Source organism: Heteronotia binoei, chromosome 21 (genome assembly GCF_032191835.1).
Source record: "Heteronotia binoei isolate CCM8104 ecotype False Entrance Well chromosome 21, APGP_CSIRO_Hbin_v1, whole genome shotgun sequence".
Taxonomy (NCBI): Eukaryota; Metazoa; Chordata; class Lepidosauria; order Squamata; family Gekkonidae; genus Heteronotia; species Heteronotia binoei.
Genome location: NC_083243.1, coordinates 156,744,132 through 156,759,677, shown reverse-complemented (window position 1 = coordinate 156,759,677; position 15,546 = coordinate 156,744,132). Strand labels below are relative to the sequence as shown.

At 43.1% G+C, this 15,546-nt stretch overlaps 1 protein-coding gene across 1 annotated transcript in view; it reads right to left on the bottom strand.

Annotated features, from left to right (window-relative positions):
* IFITM10 (interferon induced transmembrane protein 10) overlaps positions 1-15,289 on the bottom strand; it is a 58,754-nt gene extending 43,465 nt beyond the window's left edge. The window contains exons 1-2 of the mRNA XM_060261321.1: positions 15,225-15,289; positions 13,648-14,080 (exon numbers count right to left, since the gene is read on the bottom strand). Of these exons, the coding sequence (XP_060117304.1) occupies positions 13,648-13,860 (213 nt within the window). The 5' untranslated portion in view covers positions 13,861-14,080; positions 15,225-15,289. The remainder of the gene's footprint in view (positions 1-13,647; positions 14,081-15,224) is intronic.
* Positions 15,290-15,546: the final 257 nt, after the last annotated feature.

The window sequence follows — 15,546 nt, the reverse complement described above, 5'->3', positions numbered from 1 at the left end:
TCGCACATGCAACAGTCACTGCCTCTTTTGGCCCCTTTCTCCTGTTCTATTTGAATTTTCTTCCTCCCAGTCTCTTCCTCATCCTTTCTCCCTACCATAACATCAGAGCTGCAAGAGATAAAAGAGCCCTATAGACTTGCTGCAGAAATTACTGACCAAAACAAAAATCAGACCTATGCCAAGCAGAAGGTCAAAAATTGACCACAAAAGTCCCTTCTGGTAATGACAGTTATGAAGATGCATTGCAGAAGCTGCCTAGCTTACTGCATGTGCCTGCTGACCAATTCCTTATATTTATTTTTACCATCTTCTCAAAGTTATTTTACTTCTCATTGATGGTAAACTGTTGCTATTCCATGTTCTGAGAGACACTTCCCTAATGATCAATTTGTATTTCTATTTTCTTAATACAAATGACTTTGTCATATCTTCAGAATTGCTGCTTGCCAGCAAAGTTAATTGGAGCTACATCTGGAGTACCTATGATAACGTAGCTTCTATCTATAAACAATGTTCTAAGCATTTACTTTCATATTAGGTTATATATTCAAAAGTCTTCTAGAGACACCCAAGAGTGTTCTGATCCTGCAGAATTCCAAGTATATCTTTAAACCTTTCAGTCTTTTCTGAAACCAGGACTAAACACTATTCCATCCTCTCCATGAAAGCTTTATGGAGCTTTTGACTGGATATATGTTCCTCAAAGCTTAGGAAATATACTTGTGATAATCAGAAATTATAACACCAATGAAAAGCAGAGAAAGCTATGCATTGTCCAAGTATTTGCTCTTTCTCTAATGGACAAGTCTAACTTATGCTGAAATCTTTAAGTACTGGGTGAATTTCAAAATATCTGCCTTGTTTCTTTGACCTAATATGAAAGTCATTTTATGAGCTACACATGATTCACAAGTCTATTTTGCTAAAACAATAAATATTTGAGGGAAGGGTGAAAAACAAGCTTTTTCAAAAATGAGTACTAACAGAATCTCCACAAGGAAGGCTTACATTCTGCGTCAATAATTACTCTTTAGGTGTAAATACTGTTGGGTTGAAAAGTTACCACTTACTACAATTAATATAGCATTGCACAGTGAACTCCTCCCCCCTCTGGTTCTAAGGTCTAAGGCCAATGCATATTTTTTACCCTATGATCAGCATGCAACATAACAGTTCAAATAAATCAGTGTGGGGTGTGTAAGGGTTAAAATTTTGGCCTAGGTCTGGGAAACTGAAGTCCAAGCCCCTCCTCACCTTGACACTCATTATGTGACCTTGGGCCAGTAATTTTATTTTGTCATTCCTTAAGGTGCTACTGGACTCTTGCTCTTTTCTCCTTTATTGATTAGTTCCCATCAGTGTGATTAGCTCCAGTGGTGGGGATGGAGTTTTGGCCCAAGTTATTTATTTAGGATTCCTAAGAGCAGGCCTTAGCTCTGTGAGGTAGCAGGCCCCACTCCAGTGATGAAGTGTCACAGCTCCAGTGACAAAGTGTTTGGAACAAGGAAATGAATGGGCAAGTTTAACAGACATGCGAGTTCAGCAGCAGGATGAGGAAGCCAGGGTACAAGCCTCTCTATGTCCCTAAAAAGGGTAAGCACACTTTCCACAAACAATCTACATAAATAGGAAATTTATTTTAAAAAAGAGGATTAAAAAAAAAGCAATTATGTAGGTAGAATGCCAGCTGAAGGTTAGGAGCTATCCAGTGTACTGCACTGAGTGCAATATGTATGACTAGCTGCCAGCTGGACAGAAGTCATGGGTTTGTGCTTGGTGCAAAGAGCTTCTGGTTGTCAGGGAATGAGTTCATACCCTGAAGGCCAAGGTGGCTGACTTGGAGAAACAGAGACAGTTAGGCACACAAATAAGACTCTCAGGGACTTGTTAGATGTGCTAGTCCAATAATGACATCCTTGCTACTGTCAGGGAACATGTGGGTCAAGGGAGAAATTGAGTACTATCATGAAGACAGGGGGGATGTTCCTCAGAAGCTACCCTTTCAACAGTTGGTGAACAGGTATCCTTTCCCACCAAGGAACTATCCCTGGGCAGAGAGGAAGGGGAGCTCTTGGTAGCTGGTTATTCGATCTTTAGGCATGAAGATATATGGGTTGTAAACCTGCATGTTGACTGCATGGTGACTTGCCTGCCTAGTGTGAAGGTAGCAGACGTTACACGTGGTCTACATAGGCTGGAAGACAGTGCTGGGTAGGAGTCAGTGGCTGTGGTACATGTTGGCACCAATGATGTGGGGAAATGTAGTTGTGTGGACCTGGAAGAAAAATGCAGTCTGCTAGGCAAGAGACTCAAAGACAGGACCTCCAAGGTAGCCTTCTCAGAAGTACTGACTACTCCACTCACAGAGCCAGCTAGACAGGCACAAATTAGGATTCTCAAAACATGGATGAGACAATGAAGTAGAAAAGAAAGGTTTAAGTTTGTTAGGCAATGGGATGCTTTTTGGAACAAGCAGGACCTGTACAAAAGAGAGGGCCTCCACTTGTCCTGAGAAGGAACTAGGCTGCTGGTGCTTAAAATTAAAAAGGTGGTGGAGGAGTTTTTAAACTAAATCTTGAAGGAAAGCCAACAGAGGATGAAATGTCTCTGGTTCGAGATGGATCATCTCCAAGAGATAGAGGGGTAGCTATTACTGTGCTAGAGGGAAATGAATTAGGATTGGCTACTAAGAGAGTGACAAACTATATTGATTGCCTGGCCAGGTCTAGAGGCCACAGGAGGAAGGTTGCAGGCCTAATGTGCCTGGAAAAGGCCCCCATATAAATCTATGGTGCATCCTCATTTGGAATGTTGTGCACAGTTCTGGTCACTGTACCTCAAAAATATTATAGTATTGGAAAAAAATTAAAGAAAAGGGCAACTAAAATGATTAAAGGGATCAAACATCTTCTCTATGAAGAAAGGTTAAAGAGGTTAGCCTGGAGAAATGGTGACCAATGGGTGACATGATAGAGGTTACAAAATTATGTATGGGATAGAGAAGGTAAAGAAGTACTGATCTCACTTTCTCACAATACAAGAACTCATGGGTACTCAATGAAATTAACGAACGGTAGCTTAGAACAGATAAAAAGTAGTGCTTCTTCACCCAGAGAGTAATTAACAAGTGGAATTCACTACCATAAGCTACAAGCACCGGCAGCTTCAAGAGGGAATTGGATAAACATACAGAGCAGCAATTCATCAATGGCTATTAGCCACAAGGCATAGATGGAACACTAAGTGATTCTCTCTGTATTCTTGGTCTGGGGGGGGGGGCGGTCACAGTGGAAGGGCTTCTGAAGTTCTGGTCCCACTGGGAGACTTCCTGGTGGCACCTGCTTTTTGGCCACTATGTAACACAGAATGTTGGACTGGATGGGTCACTGGCCTGATCCAACACGCTTCTCATGTTCTTACAAGAATTGCAGGCCCTACCTGGAGGCTGACAACCCTATTTTTAATCTGAAACTGAAGGGAACATTAAAAAGTAATTTGTGTACAGTAAGAAGGAAAAAAAGGAAAAAAAATACTACTTGGGCTAAAGTAGCTGTTAGGATTCTAGTTACATTTTTTTATCATTACTTCTAACTAATCCTAATACTATTATTATATATATGAATGAATGAATGGTTTTATTGCATGTGGCCATTAGCCATTACAATATAAAATCGCAGTATAAAAATATACATTCAAAGATATTGTACTTAAAAACCAAGTCTTCAGATTAAAACTATATACTTCTAAAATTTCAAGAATACATCGTTTAGTATATTTAAAATCATAATAACTATGCTGAACTATAGAACTCAATGTGGTGCATTACTAGGACCATCCTTGGATCTAAATATTATTATATGGAATTATTTTCATAGCTTTCCCCCAAAAAATGCCAGGACCTCAACAAATCAGCCATATACACACAAAATTCCAACTCTCCTAACCACTTCTGCACAAATCTGAATTATTTTATATATATTACTGAACTTCATAGGTATAAAGTACCATTGATAAACAGTCTTATAATTATTCTCTTTTACATTAATGTGCCTAGAATGTTTACATACAAGTATATCATAGGGTTGCCAGGTCCCCTTGCCATCACAGTAGGGGGCTTCAGGGGGCATTCCAGGGGTGGGCAGGATGTCACATACGACATCCCAAACACAATGATGTCACCCAGAAGTGATGCCATTATGTTGGCGATGTCATGCATGACGCTCTGTTTTTTGGTCAAAACACTATGGTTTTTGCCTTCAAAACCATACAGTTTGCCCCAAAATCAGAGAATCACCATGTGACGTCCCTGGCAAAATAACAATCACCCAGAACCCCAGCTGGAACCTGGGGGCTAAAAATCCTACTTACATGTATACATCATTTAGTATATTTAAAATAATAATAACTATGCTGAACTATAGAACTCAATGTGGTGCTATTTTCAATTTATAATAATGTACCATATTTCTTGGTAAGCAAAGTGTGAGTTCATTTTATTTGTATTTGTAATTTCTCAGACATTATGACATCCATCTTTCCATTTTTCTGTATACCAAAAAGTAATAGTATATTGAATGTGGAGAGACACATACTGGTAACATGATAGCATTTCCCCTCTAGCTTCTCTTACAGCGCTTCCAAAACTATGATATGATTACCCTTAACACAATTCACTTACTGAACCTGACTACTGTTTCTGTACAGAAAATTCATCTTACTACAGCACTAAGCTGAAATCTTGGTGATATATTGCATGTTTCAAAGATGATTGGATTGGATTCCAAGTTCATTTAATATTTGTCCACACATATTAATAAGTCACTTCTCACAACTCTCATGATTTTCAAATGACATATCTCTTTCAAAGGAACACAGTAGTGTATCCAATGCACATGCCTCTAAGATTAAGCCAAAAAAAGCCTCCTTAATGTGGCTGTCCCCCCAGCTGCAAAGTGCACCCCTTCAGTGATTCTTGGAATAGCTGTGAAGTGTGTCAGAAACAGATTCAAGAATAGATTCTTGAGAGAATTAACAGGAAAAGCTAGGGACTGGGGAAGATCTGGGAACTCATTTCAGGCCCCAGGTCCCAATGGAGGATCTCCCCAGTTTTGCAAGTTCCTCCCCACCTATAGCCAGCTGGCTGGCAGGGGAAAGCCCTGCCCAACAGTCACCATGTAGCTTTAAACCTCGGCAGGCTTAGAAGATGCTTGCAACTGTTTGTGTTTTGGAATGTATGTGTGTCTTTAAATCTCAGCAGCAGGAAAGCAGGGGGCAGGGTGAGCAGGCAGAGCCACCAGTGTGTGAAGCTGTGAGAGCAGAATCTCTCTGTTTTGCATACATTTCAGAAGTCATTTCTATAGTAAAATGAATAGGAAAGAGTTAGCTAGAACTTGATTATGGGATTATGGGATGGAGGAAAACCCCACCCCCTAAGCTGTGCTCCTTTTCTGTTCCTGTCTGAGGAAGCTGGTTACAGCAGATGGCAACATTCAGCAGCTCTCGTGAGCAAATTGCTCTAGTGGGATCACAAAAGTGTGGGCTTGCAAACTCTGTTTATTTTGGCTGATTTATTTATTTATTTCTGTGGATTTATATTCCACCCTTTCCTAAACTGGGCTCAGGATGGATTCCAACATATCAAACAGTAAAACCAATAATTACACTATTACAATAAAACAGTAAAACAGTTAAACATTTAAAAACATTAAAAATTAAAACAGTTATGTCCAAAGATGCCAACTTTGTGAGTGTGTGTGTCTCTTTTAAAAAGCCATGCTTGGAAAAGCTTCCAAAGCCTGACAAGGAGACTTGTGGGGGTATGACAAATTTCACTTTCATTTAGTGGAAGTGCAGCTGCCAAGGTAAGCAAAAAAAGAGGATGAGGAAATGAAGGCTGTAGTCAGGGGAATTGCACTGCTGTATTTTTATTTATTTATATAGGGAATGGGAAAGTCTCATGGCTCCACCCTCAAAGTCTCCAGATATTTCCTGAGTCAGATCCAGAAACCTAAATTTACCAGAATTGCAAGTAATCTCCAGGCTACTGTGATCAATTCCTCTGGAGAAAATGGCTGCTTTGGAAGGTGGACTCTGTGGCATTATACCCCACTGAGATCCCTTCCATCCCTAAACCTCACCCTCCACAGGACCCGCATCCAAATCTCCAGGAATTTCTAAACCTTAATTTGGCAACCCTAGTAGGCTTGCCTGTCTGCAGGTTCCGGCAGGGGATCCCTTGGTTTTGCAGGCTCCTCCTCACCACCAGTCAACTGGCCAGTGGGGAGGGGGACCCTTGCCCCAACAGCCATCTTGTGCCTTTCCATCTTGGAAGGTTTAGAATAAGATTGGAAACTTGGAAGGTGTATGTGCCTTTAAATCTGAGTAGGAGCAAAACCAAGTGGGGGCAAGGCTAGCCAGCAGCGCCATGTAGCTGTTCTGATGAACACGTGAAGCTTTGAGAAAGGAAAATAAACCAGCACAATCCCTCTGTTTTATATTCCTTTTAGAAGAAATTTGCATAGTAAAATAGATAATAAAGAGCAGGGCTTTTTTGAGCAGGAACACAGTTCCGACTGGCTTGGCATCAAGTGGTGTTGCCTAATATGCAAATGAGTTCCTGCTGGGCTTTTTCTAAAAAAAAAAAGCCTTGGTAAAGAGTAAACTAGAACCTTTCATTTCCTGAAGTAGTTTGAAGAAGTGGCTGGAAATACAGCAGATGGTTACATTCAGCAACTCCTGTGGGTAAATTGCCTTAGTGAGATCACACAAGTGTGGGATTGCAAACTGTATTTATTTTGGCTGCTTTGTGAAAGAGTATGTGTGAGTTCACAGAGTATGTGTGAGTGGAAGTGCAGCTGCTGGGGAACAAGGAAATGAAGACTGTATTCAGGGCTGTTGTATTTTTATTTATTCATTTTAGGAAATGGAAAAGTCTCCTGGCTCCACCCTCAAGTCTCCAGGCTCCACCCACAAAGTCCCCGGGTATTTTCTGAGTTGGACCTGGCAACCCTAAACCCTAGGCTAAAGTGATGCCCAACCCAGCATCACCAGACTTCACCCAGAAACCTTGGACTCTGAGGTCTTGGCAGAGGGGCCTGCTTCAGCTGAAAAAGTTTAGGTAGATCATGAAAGGAAGGACAGGAAGGGATCAGTCAGTGTTCAACTCTCACATCCTTTTTTTACATTCCCAGGGAAATGCTGGTGATCACTTTGCAGTCAAGAAGGAATTTTCTTCCAGGGCAGATTTTCCCAGGGATTCTGGAGGGTTATCCTAGGAATCTGTTTATAATACCTGGAACCCACAGAACACCCCCCGCAAAAAAGCCCAGTCATGGCATTATACTTTTCCAAGGTCCCTCTTTAAACCTTTCCCTCCCCAGGCAACACCCCCAAATCTCCAGGAATTTCCCAAGCCAGAGTTGAAAGCTGTAAGATAGACAGATATTCTACATGTGAATAGTTAGACTTGAACACACATTCTCTGACATGAAAGCAAATGTCTCAGAATGTCTGTCAAACCATCACACTTTATGGTGTATCTTAACATGTCTATGCAGATACAACTGTTACGATGTGTGTTGGACTCCTGCCTGTTTGCTTAATACTTGTGTTTGCTGGCAAACCCTAAATTGCAGCACAGATTAATACCTTTCTTCTGCTCTTGGATCAAAATTTTAGAACACATTATATACTGTCTCTATGAAGCCTTGGATTGTGAAAGAAAAATCACTGGCCTTTTTATTTGGTTGCCGAGCAAGTTAAGCACATTCAGAAGTTGCTTTCCAACTGTGAACATATTGTAGACTTTGTAGTCTGACTCTTGTGGGCTGATTAAGAGCCTCTTTAAATGATCCATTCAATTCAATAGACCTGCCATTGTACCATACCATCCTCTAAAAACAAATCATTTGGGTTGCCCGGGCTTTTTTTGAGCAGGAATACACAGGAACACAGTTCCAGCTGGCTTGGCATCAGTGGTGTGACCTAATATGCAAATATATCCCTGTGTCAAGCCCCAAAATTCCAATAATGAGATCCTTTGTTATTTCAAATAGATGCATTTATTAGAATAGCAGGAGATGCTTCACTGACATTCTGTAGTCCACTGGTGGGTGGGGGAGGTGGAGGTAGTGGCCCTGGGGCTGGCAGTGGCTGATTGGGGTTCGGCAGCGGATTTAAAGCTTGTTCGAGCTGCCTTCTCACCGCTATGGATGCGTTGTTTGCCTTCATCTCCTCCCGCAGGTTGTGCGCTATCTCCACCATCTTAAATTTCATGAGTTGAAGGAAATCCCTTGGTTTGGGATCCGGTTCTTCTTCCTCTCTCTTGTCAGGAATCGAGTCAGTGCCTTTTTCCTCTCTCTCCTCACCCCCATGTCTCTGACCAATCCTGCTCTTCCTCTTCCTCGCTCCTAATCTGGAGTGGAGGTAGGTCTAAGATCGCTTCTCTTCAAGCTGGACCTGCGTCCATAAGGCATGTGGACCAGCGTGGTCCTCAGTCTTTTGGGGTGATGAATAACCACTGGATGTGCAGCGGGAAGCCTCTCCCTGCTTGTCTCCTGGCATCTAGGAAATGCCATGGAGCTTGTTTCAGGATTGCTCTGGTACTTCGATCTTCTGTCCCCGTTGAGGTCGGGGTTCCCGGGTCTTGTCTGTTGTCAGGGGCTTTTTCCACCATAGCATTAAAAAGTCTTTAAATTTGGTTACGTCCCAGAGTAAGGAGTCTTTTCACAATGTCAAGCCCCGAAATTCCAATAATGAGATCCTTTGTTATTTCAAATAGATGCATTTATTAGAATAGCAGGAGATGCTTCACTGACACTTGTCAGTGAAAAGACTGAGGAATACAGGTTACACATACAATATGTAAGATTATTAAACCATTACCAAATGGCAGCAACATTCAAACCTAAATGTTAGCAGCTCAACATAAACATTGTAACTTTCCACTACAAAGCATTTCTAGCGGGGACCTGTGAAAAGATAAAGGTTCCTGGGAACTAGAGGAGTTAACATGATGCATTCCACAGGAAATGCAACAGGCACTATCTTGAATTGTAAACCTTGGGCTGCCAGATGGCCAGGCTAGCTAGTTAGTAAATAAAAAAAAACCAGCAGAGGCCTTGAGCCATAGTTACAGAGAAAGTTACAAAGAAAATGCAGGGCTTGACACCCTGCTGTGCTTTTTCTATAAAAAATAGCCCTGAGGTTGCAGGTGTGTGTTGGAAAATACCTGGAGACTTTGGGGGTGGAACTGGAAGAGGGTGGGGTTTGGGGAGGGGAGAGGCCTCAGCATGGTATAATGCCATAGAGCAGCTGTAAAAGCAGGAGATCTCCAGACCCCCACATGGAGGCTGGTAGCCCTACAAATCACAAGACAAAACAAATGTAGAAGAAGGCCTCTTTTCCATCACACTCCTTTTTCCAACAATACCAGAACACTTGTTATATAAAAGCATCTTCAATGCATATCCTTGTGTTCACTTCAGCTACTTATTATTTGTCTGCTTCTGCATTCTCTGCTATTATTTTAAAATTTAACTCTCTGATTTTATTGTTTAAATTTGATACTATTTATTGTCACAGTCTCTATGTGACCTTGTAACCCACCTTGAGCCCGCTTGTGGGATAAATAAATACATAAAAATGTTATTCCTGTTTTGTCTCTGCATACCTTAAAATACCTTTATCATGTTATATGCTAATTTGCTGTTCAGCCTCTGCCTATAAGTTTGAACAATTTCCTTCCATTTCTGCATATCTGAGGAAGTGTGCATGCACACGGAAGTTCATACCTTTTTGGTCTTAAGGGTGCCACTGGGCTCTAAACTGAGGACTGTGTAATCAGCTCTTTATAATCTCTTCAGGCACAGATGAGAACAACAAATGATAAACCCAACAAATGATTTAAAAAGGTAAAGGTAGTCCCCTGTGCAAGCACCAGTTGTTTTCGACTCTGGGGTGACACTGCTTTCACAATGTTTTCACAGCAGACTTTTTATGGGGTGGTTTGCCATTGCCTTATCCAGTCATCTACACTTCCCCCCCAGCAAAGCTAGTCAGTATTATATTTATGAAATGGCCAGGCATGATACAATTTAGGAATATGGCCATCTGCCCTTGTCTGGTTGGCAAAGTAGTACCCTCTGCCCGTTGTACACCAGCCTTCAGCGCCCACCTGCAGCAATGGAGTACATGAACTGAAGAATGTGCTCACTGCTCTGGGTCTAGATTTGGGCCCATAACTCCAGGTTGACCCTGATGTTTTGCTCTTGCCTGGGTATGGATCTATGCATGAGGCCTGAGACTCAGGATAGGACTGAAAACCAGGGAGACTTGCACAAAGTACAGTGTAGAACACAGAGGGTATGAATATGTAGCAGACAGATTCCCAAGAAACTACATCTGTGGAGATATGCCTTGAATGTCTATAGTTAATGAATTATGCATGATTCGGGTTTCACAGAACTTAGAATGTTTTGATAAGGGATATCATAGTATGCTAGCCTGATCCCACCAGATCTTGGAAGCTAAGCAGGATGGACTCTGGTTAATATCTGAATGGTAGACCACCAAGGAATACCAGGAGTGTGACACAGAGGCAGGAAATGGTAAACCACCCCTGAACATCTCTTGCCTTGAAAACCCCACAGGATCACCATAATGGCAAAAATATAATCAAAGTACAAGGCAAGGGGAAAGCAGTCATTGCAGTCTAGCAGTCATGGGGAAAGACTGTATAGGACTCAGAAGCTTGGCCTCCTGAGCACAGAAAATGCAGACCAATTTCCTGCTTAGGTACAAAATGGTTAGCACAGATAAACTGCTAATTTCAAATGCTTGTTACTCAGAAAGGTAAAAATATGACTTTTCTTTTAAAATTTGCTAGAGATTAATTGAAAGCCAGCCTGTGCATGCATAACACAGAACTACCTTTCCAGTATTTTTTCCCACTTTGCAAGGAATTTGTGGAAGGTTTAGGCAGGTAATAGCACAAAAACAGCAGTTTGAACATTAAACTTGCAGCAAAGAATCTTATGATCCAAACAACCTTCTTATAAATGCTGTCTGTCACAGCACATCTGTTACATGCCCTTTTTTCAAGTTATTGGATAATCAACAGCTAGATTTGTAGCACTTCAGATACCAACAATATCTTCCAGTATAAGCTTTTTAAAGTCAAAACTCCCTTCATCGGATAGAAGGCAAACAAGGTAGTTCTTAAAGTATGTATAAAACCATGTTTCAAAGGACAGTAGTGATAAACTGGGAAGCTTGTTAGAGCCTTTCATAGCTAGTAGCACATAACTGCATGCTAAATAGGTTAAACTTTCTGAAACTTATTTTAAGAAAGCAGAGTGAACAGTTGAACAACAATATTTCACACACACTAGGGAAGTGAAGAGTGCAAATAACAAAGGCAAATCAGTAAGCACACACAAAAAAACTTGGGGGCAGAGACCCCTTTGTATTTGGCATCCAGCCTGTAATACCAGAGACTGAGAAAGCAGCTAGCTTGGAAACTGCCCATTGCTCTCTTGTGGAATTCACGGTCGCTGGCATTATATGCAATTAATTGATCTATTTCTGTGATGAAACCCCACTGAATTGTGTATGCTAGCCTTCCTATACATACTGTCTTCCAAAGCCTGTTAGGTGCTCTGTCTCATAGGCAATTGTATCCCTGATATATTTAAGGCTGCTCTACAGCCTAGGATCTTCTTCCTCATGTCTGGGGAGCTATTTCCCCCCTTCTATTAAAAGAAAAGATGAAAAGAACAAAAGGGGGAAGTAGCCATCCTTTCTTCTTTGATAGATGATCACAATTTGCTTGTTGGCTGCACTAGCAATGAAATCCTGGAGCCCAGCTGGCTCATATTCACCCTGCAGTTATGAGGAATAATTACAGCAGGTCTGGTGTGCACAAAGAGTGGTGTTACCTTAAAAAAGGGTTATACAAGCTGGAGAAGCTATTCAGTCAGTGCTTCTCTAGCTATGATCATCGCCCCATCCTGAACATCTCAATTTCTCTGATGAACAAGCAGGCCAAAGCACTCACACTGCCTTATAACAGACTGTAGCTTCCCTTTAAGTTGCCTGCCTGAGTATATCTCTCCTGCATGCTCGTTGATATCTCATGTTTATCAAAATATTCATAATCAATCCACCTCTCTTATTCCTAGACACACATACAGAGATCTTCCACACTTTAGCCTTCCTCTCCTAGAAGGTGTCCACTGCTGACCTTGTGATTTATGAGGCCCAAGGGAGAGTGAAGCATGAGTTTCTTTCCTCCTTGCCTGGGTAATCTGAACAGCAGCAGAACAGCAGCTGTTTCGTTCACCCCTTCCTGCTCTTGCTCTTACTTGCCAAAAGGAAGGAACTGGTCTATGCAGAGAGCAGCAGGGGCTGCAAGAAATCCAGAGGTCCTCCTAAGAGCAGATTTGGAAGCTGACACACAATCCACCTGCACTTAAGACTCCTTCCCAACACCTTTCCTGGGCTTCCAATTGGCAGCTGTTTTCTTCAACTCACTAGAACCTCTCAGACTCTAGAAAGAGAAGATTTTTTAAAACTAAGGCTCAGTTCCCAACACCATAAATTTGTGAAAGGATTCCCATTAATTCTGATTAGATTTATATAGTACATGTCAAAGAGTTCTTGACACATATATTTCGAAGCACTTTCGCCAGAACCGAAATATAGTTTCACCTAGAGGAAGTAAGCACAGTTTCGTTGCAGGCAACAGTATTGTTAATGCTGTTAGAACAGCTTGACTCCAGATGTTTGTACAATACCATTAAAAAAAATTATAGTGCACCAGGTTCAGGACTTGTACCTGAAGAAGCTGAAGCACACCCCCAATTTTGATGAATAAGAATGCTGGCATATCATCTAAAACTTAGTTGCACCCCAACAGGAATACAACTTTGTTTCCAAGAACACTGTAGAGCTGAATTAAAATTCATAAAATGCTGAAAACAGATAATACTTCATGAAATATGAGCACTGGTACAATCCTGCAAACAAAGGAAATGGCAATCACTTAACCTCTATTTCCTATCTATAAAAAGTGAATAACAGTGACCTGCCTCATAGGAATGATTTATGACAGTGTTCAGTGATCATTATGATAATGGCAGCAATGCTTATTCCTCTGGGCAGGAACATCCTAACCTACTAGCGTCTTGTTACTCCCCCCCACTCCATGACAGATTATTTATCTGGTCAAGATAAAGTTCATTTGTCTATCCTATTGCTAATGAAATCAGAACGCTTATCACAAATCTCCAATAGTACCATGTGCCAAATCAGAGCTATAATGACAGCTACTTCTCATCTTATTCATTAACAATGATATATTATTTACAATTCTTCCTTTGTCATGAGAATGCCTACAGGTTGACCCTTATCCCCATTTTCATGATTTTTCTGGACCTTATTCTCAAAATCAACCCATGCATGTGGTTCATTAAAGAACACTTACATTTTAAGCACACACTATTCCTCCCCCCGCTCCACATACGTGAAATAAATGATTCTTAGTTTAGACCTGGAGTGAACCAGCATCTCTCCAATAAGTTCCACTGGAGAGACACTGACTTACTCCAGTTGTGGGCTGAAATATTCAGGGCTGAGATTAATACTTACTTTCAGAGAATATGCCAAGGCAATGAAACCCAGACAGCAGAAATTGAGGTATACAAAGTTGAAGATGGACCAGAGATAGTAATCGTTCACCTCGGTGGTGTCTGGGTAGATTTCAATCACCGTGGTGGGATTAGTCATCGTCTTCTTCTCTACAGAGTGTTTGCACTGGATGGGTGGCCGTAGGCTATCCCCTTTGCAGCTCTTGGTCTCCATGAGGCAAACAGCAGAAGAGGGAGACAGTACAGGTGATCCTTGCTGCACAGGAGGTGTCTTAGAGATGCAAGCAAAGCACCCCTGCTGAGGTGCGTGGGGGGGTCTTCGAGTCCAAAAGGCCCCGTCAAAGGGACATGGAGGGCCCAAGGGGGGTTCCTGTGGTCTCTCCGTGGTGGCAGCTCCCAGTTTACCCAACTATATCCCAGCAATGTATGATCGCCTGAGGAAGATGGGGAGGAAGAAGGCAGGGAAGGAGACAGTTGAGGGAGAGAAAAACAGAATGGGGGTGTGAGAATCCAGAAGGAAAGGACAGTAAGAAAACAAAGAATGGGAAGAGGAGGGAGGATTTTCAGGCAAGAAAGAGAATACTGGTTTTACAAACATGTACAACAAAGGAGTATTCTCCGGCACACTGAGCAGTCCTTAATGTATGCAGCAGTGTAACAGTTCCTGGTCTCCCTGCAGCTGGGTGTCCCAGCTCCCTCCCGCAGTATGCTTGACTTCTCCTCCCTTGCCTCCCACACAGAACAACCCCAGAGTTCATTAACACAGTGGAGAAGCCAAAGAGCTCCAACACGTCCACCACACTCTCTTCCCCATCCCCACTGGCTGGGATTCATCCCTGCCAAAGTCCTTTGCGGTATTGTCTGACAACAACAACACGCACATTCGCACTCTCTTTCACTCACTCTCTCTCTCGTTCACACACGCACACACTCTCCCGACTTTTTACCCTTAAAATAAAACCAAATGAAAAAAGAGAAACACTTCCAAAGAAGAGAGCGGCGACTGGGATTGCAGAGAGTTCCCCAAGCGTTCCAGCGTTCCCCTCCCCACCTCCCGGTCCGACCCTTCTCATCCCCTCGGTCCATCTGCTCATCAGATCCCTCCTGATCTCCGTCCCGCGCCAGGATCGAAGCCGCTAGTGGGGAGCCGGCCGGCTGGCTGGCTGGGGAGGTGATTAGAACGAGTCTGTTACTGGAACAGGCTGCACGGCTGCGACAGATCAGCCCTGCCTCGTCTGTCGCTCGCTCGCTCGCTGGCTCTCCCGATTCTGCTGAATCCCCATCTTTACAGGATTCCTGATGTAATTGACTGTCCCCCCCCCCCGCCCTTCACCTGTCAGCAGTTTTCCCGTTTGGACAATGTCGCGATCAGGGGCGGCTGGGAGAAGAGCAGCAGGAGGGCGGGGGGGGGGGTGAGCGGCGGCATAAGCCTGAAAGAAGCTCCCCTCCCCCTCCCCTCCCCTCCCGTCAGTTTTGCAATTAGGAGAAGGCGCCTGCCTGTAGCCCCAAGCAAGTCTCGCCGTTCCTCCGTCCACCCCTTTCGTACTGGACAAAAAGGCAGGAGGAGAGGATACTTACGCCAGCAAGGAGCCAGGGAGTTGCTGCATCTCCCGCTCATACAGCACTTGCCTCCGGCTCTTCTTGAACAACTGGAGTTGGTGGAGGCGAGCAGGAAAGGGAGAGGGAGAGGTCAACTGACATCCCCCCCCCGCCCCCACCCGCCCGCCATCCCACTCAGATCAAGGCACAGTGGCGCACACACGCGCGCTCACGAGAGCCTGGCCGACTCCATTCCCCCCCCCCCTTCTCTTTGAGGAGCCGTTCGTTCCCTTCCCCCTTCCCTTCGCGGCTGCCCTTCTGGCCTCAAGTGGCGCGCGCGCACCCGACCACCTTCTGCTCC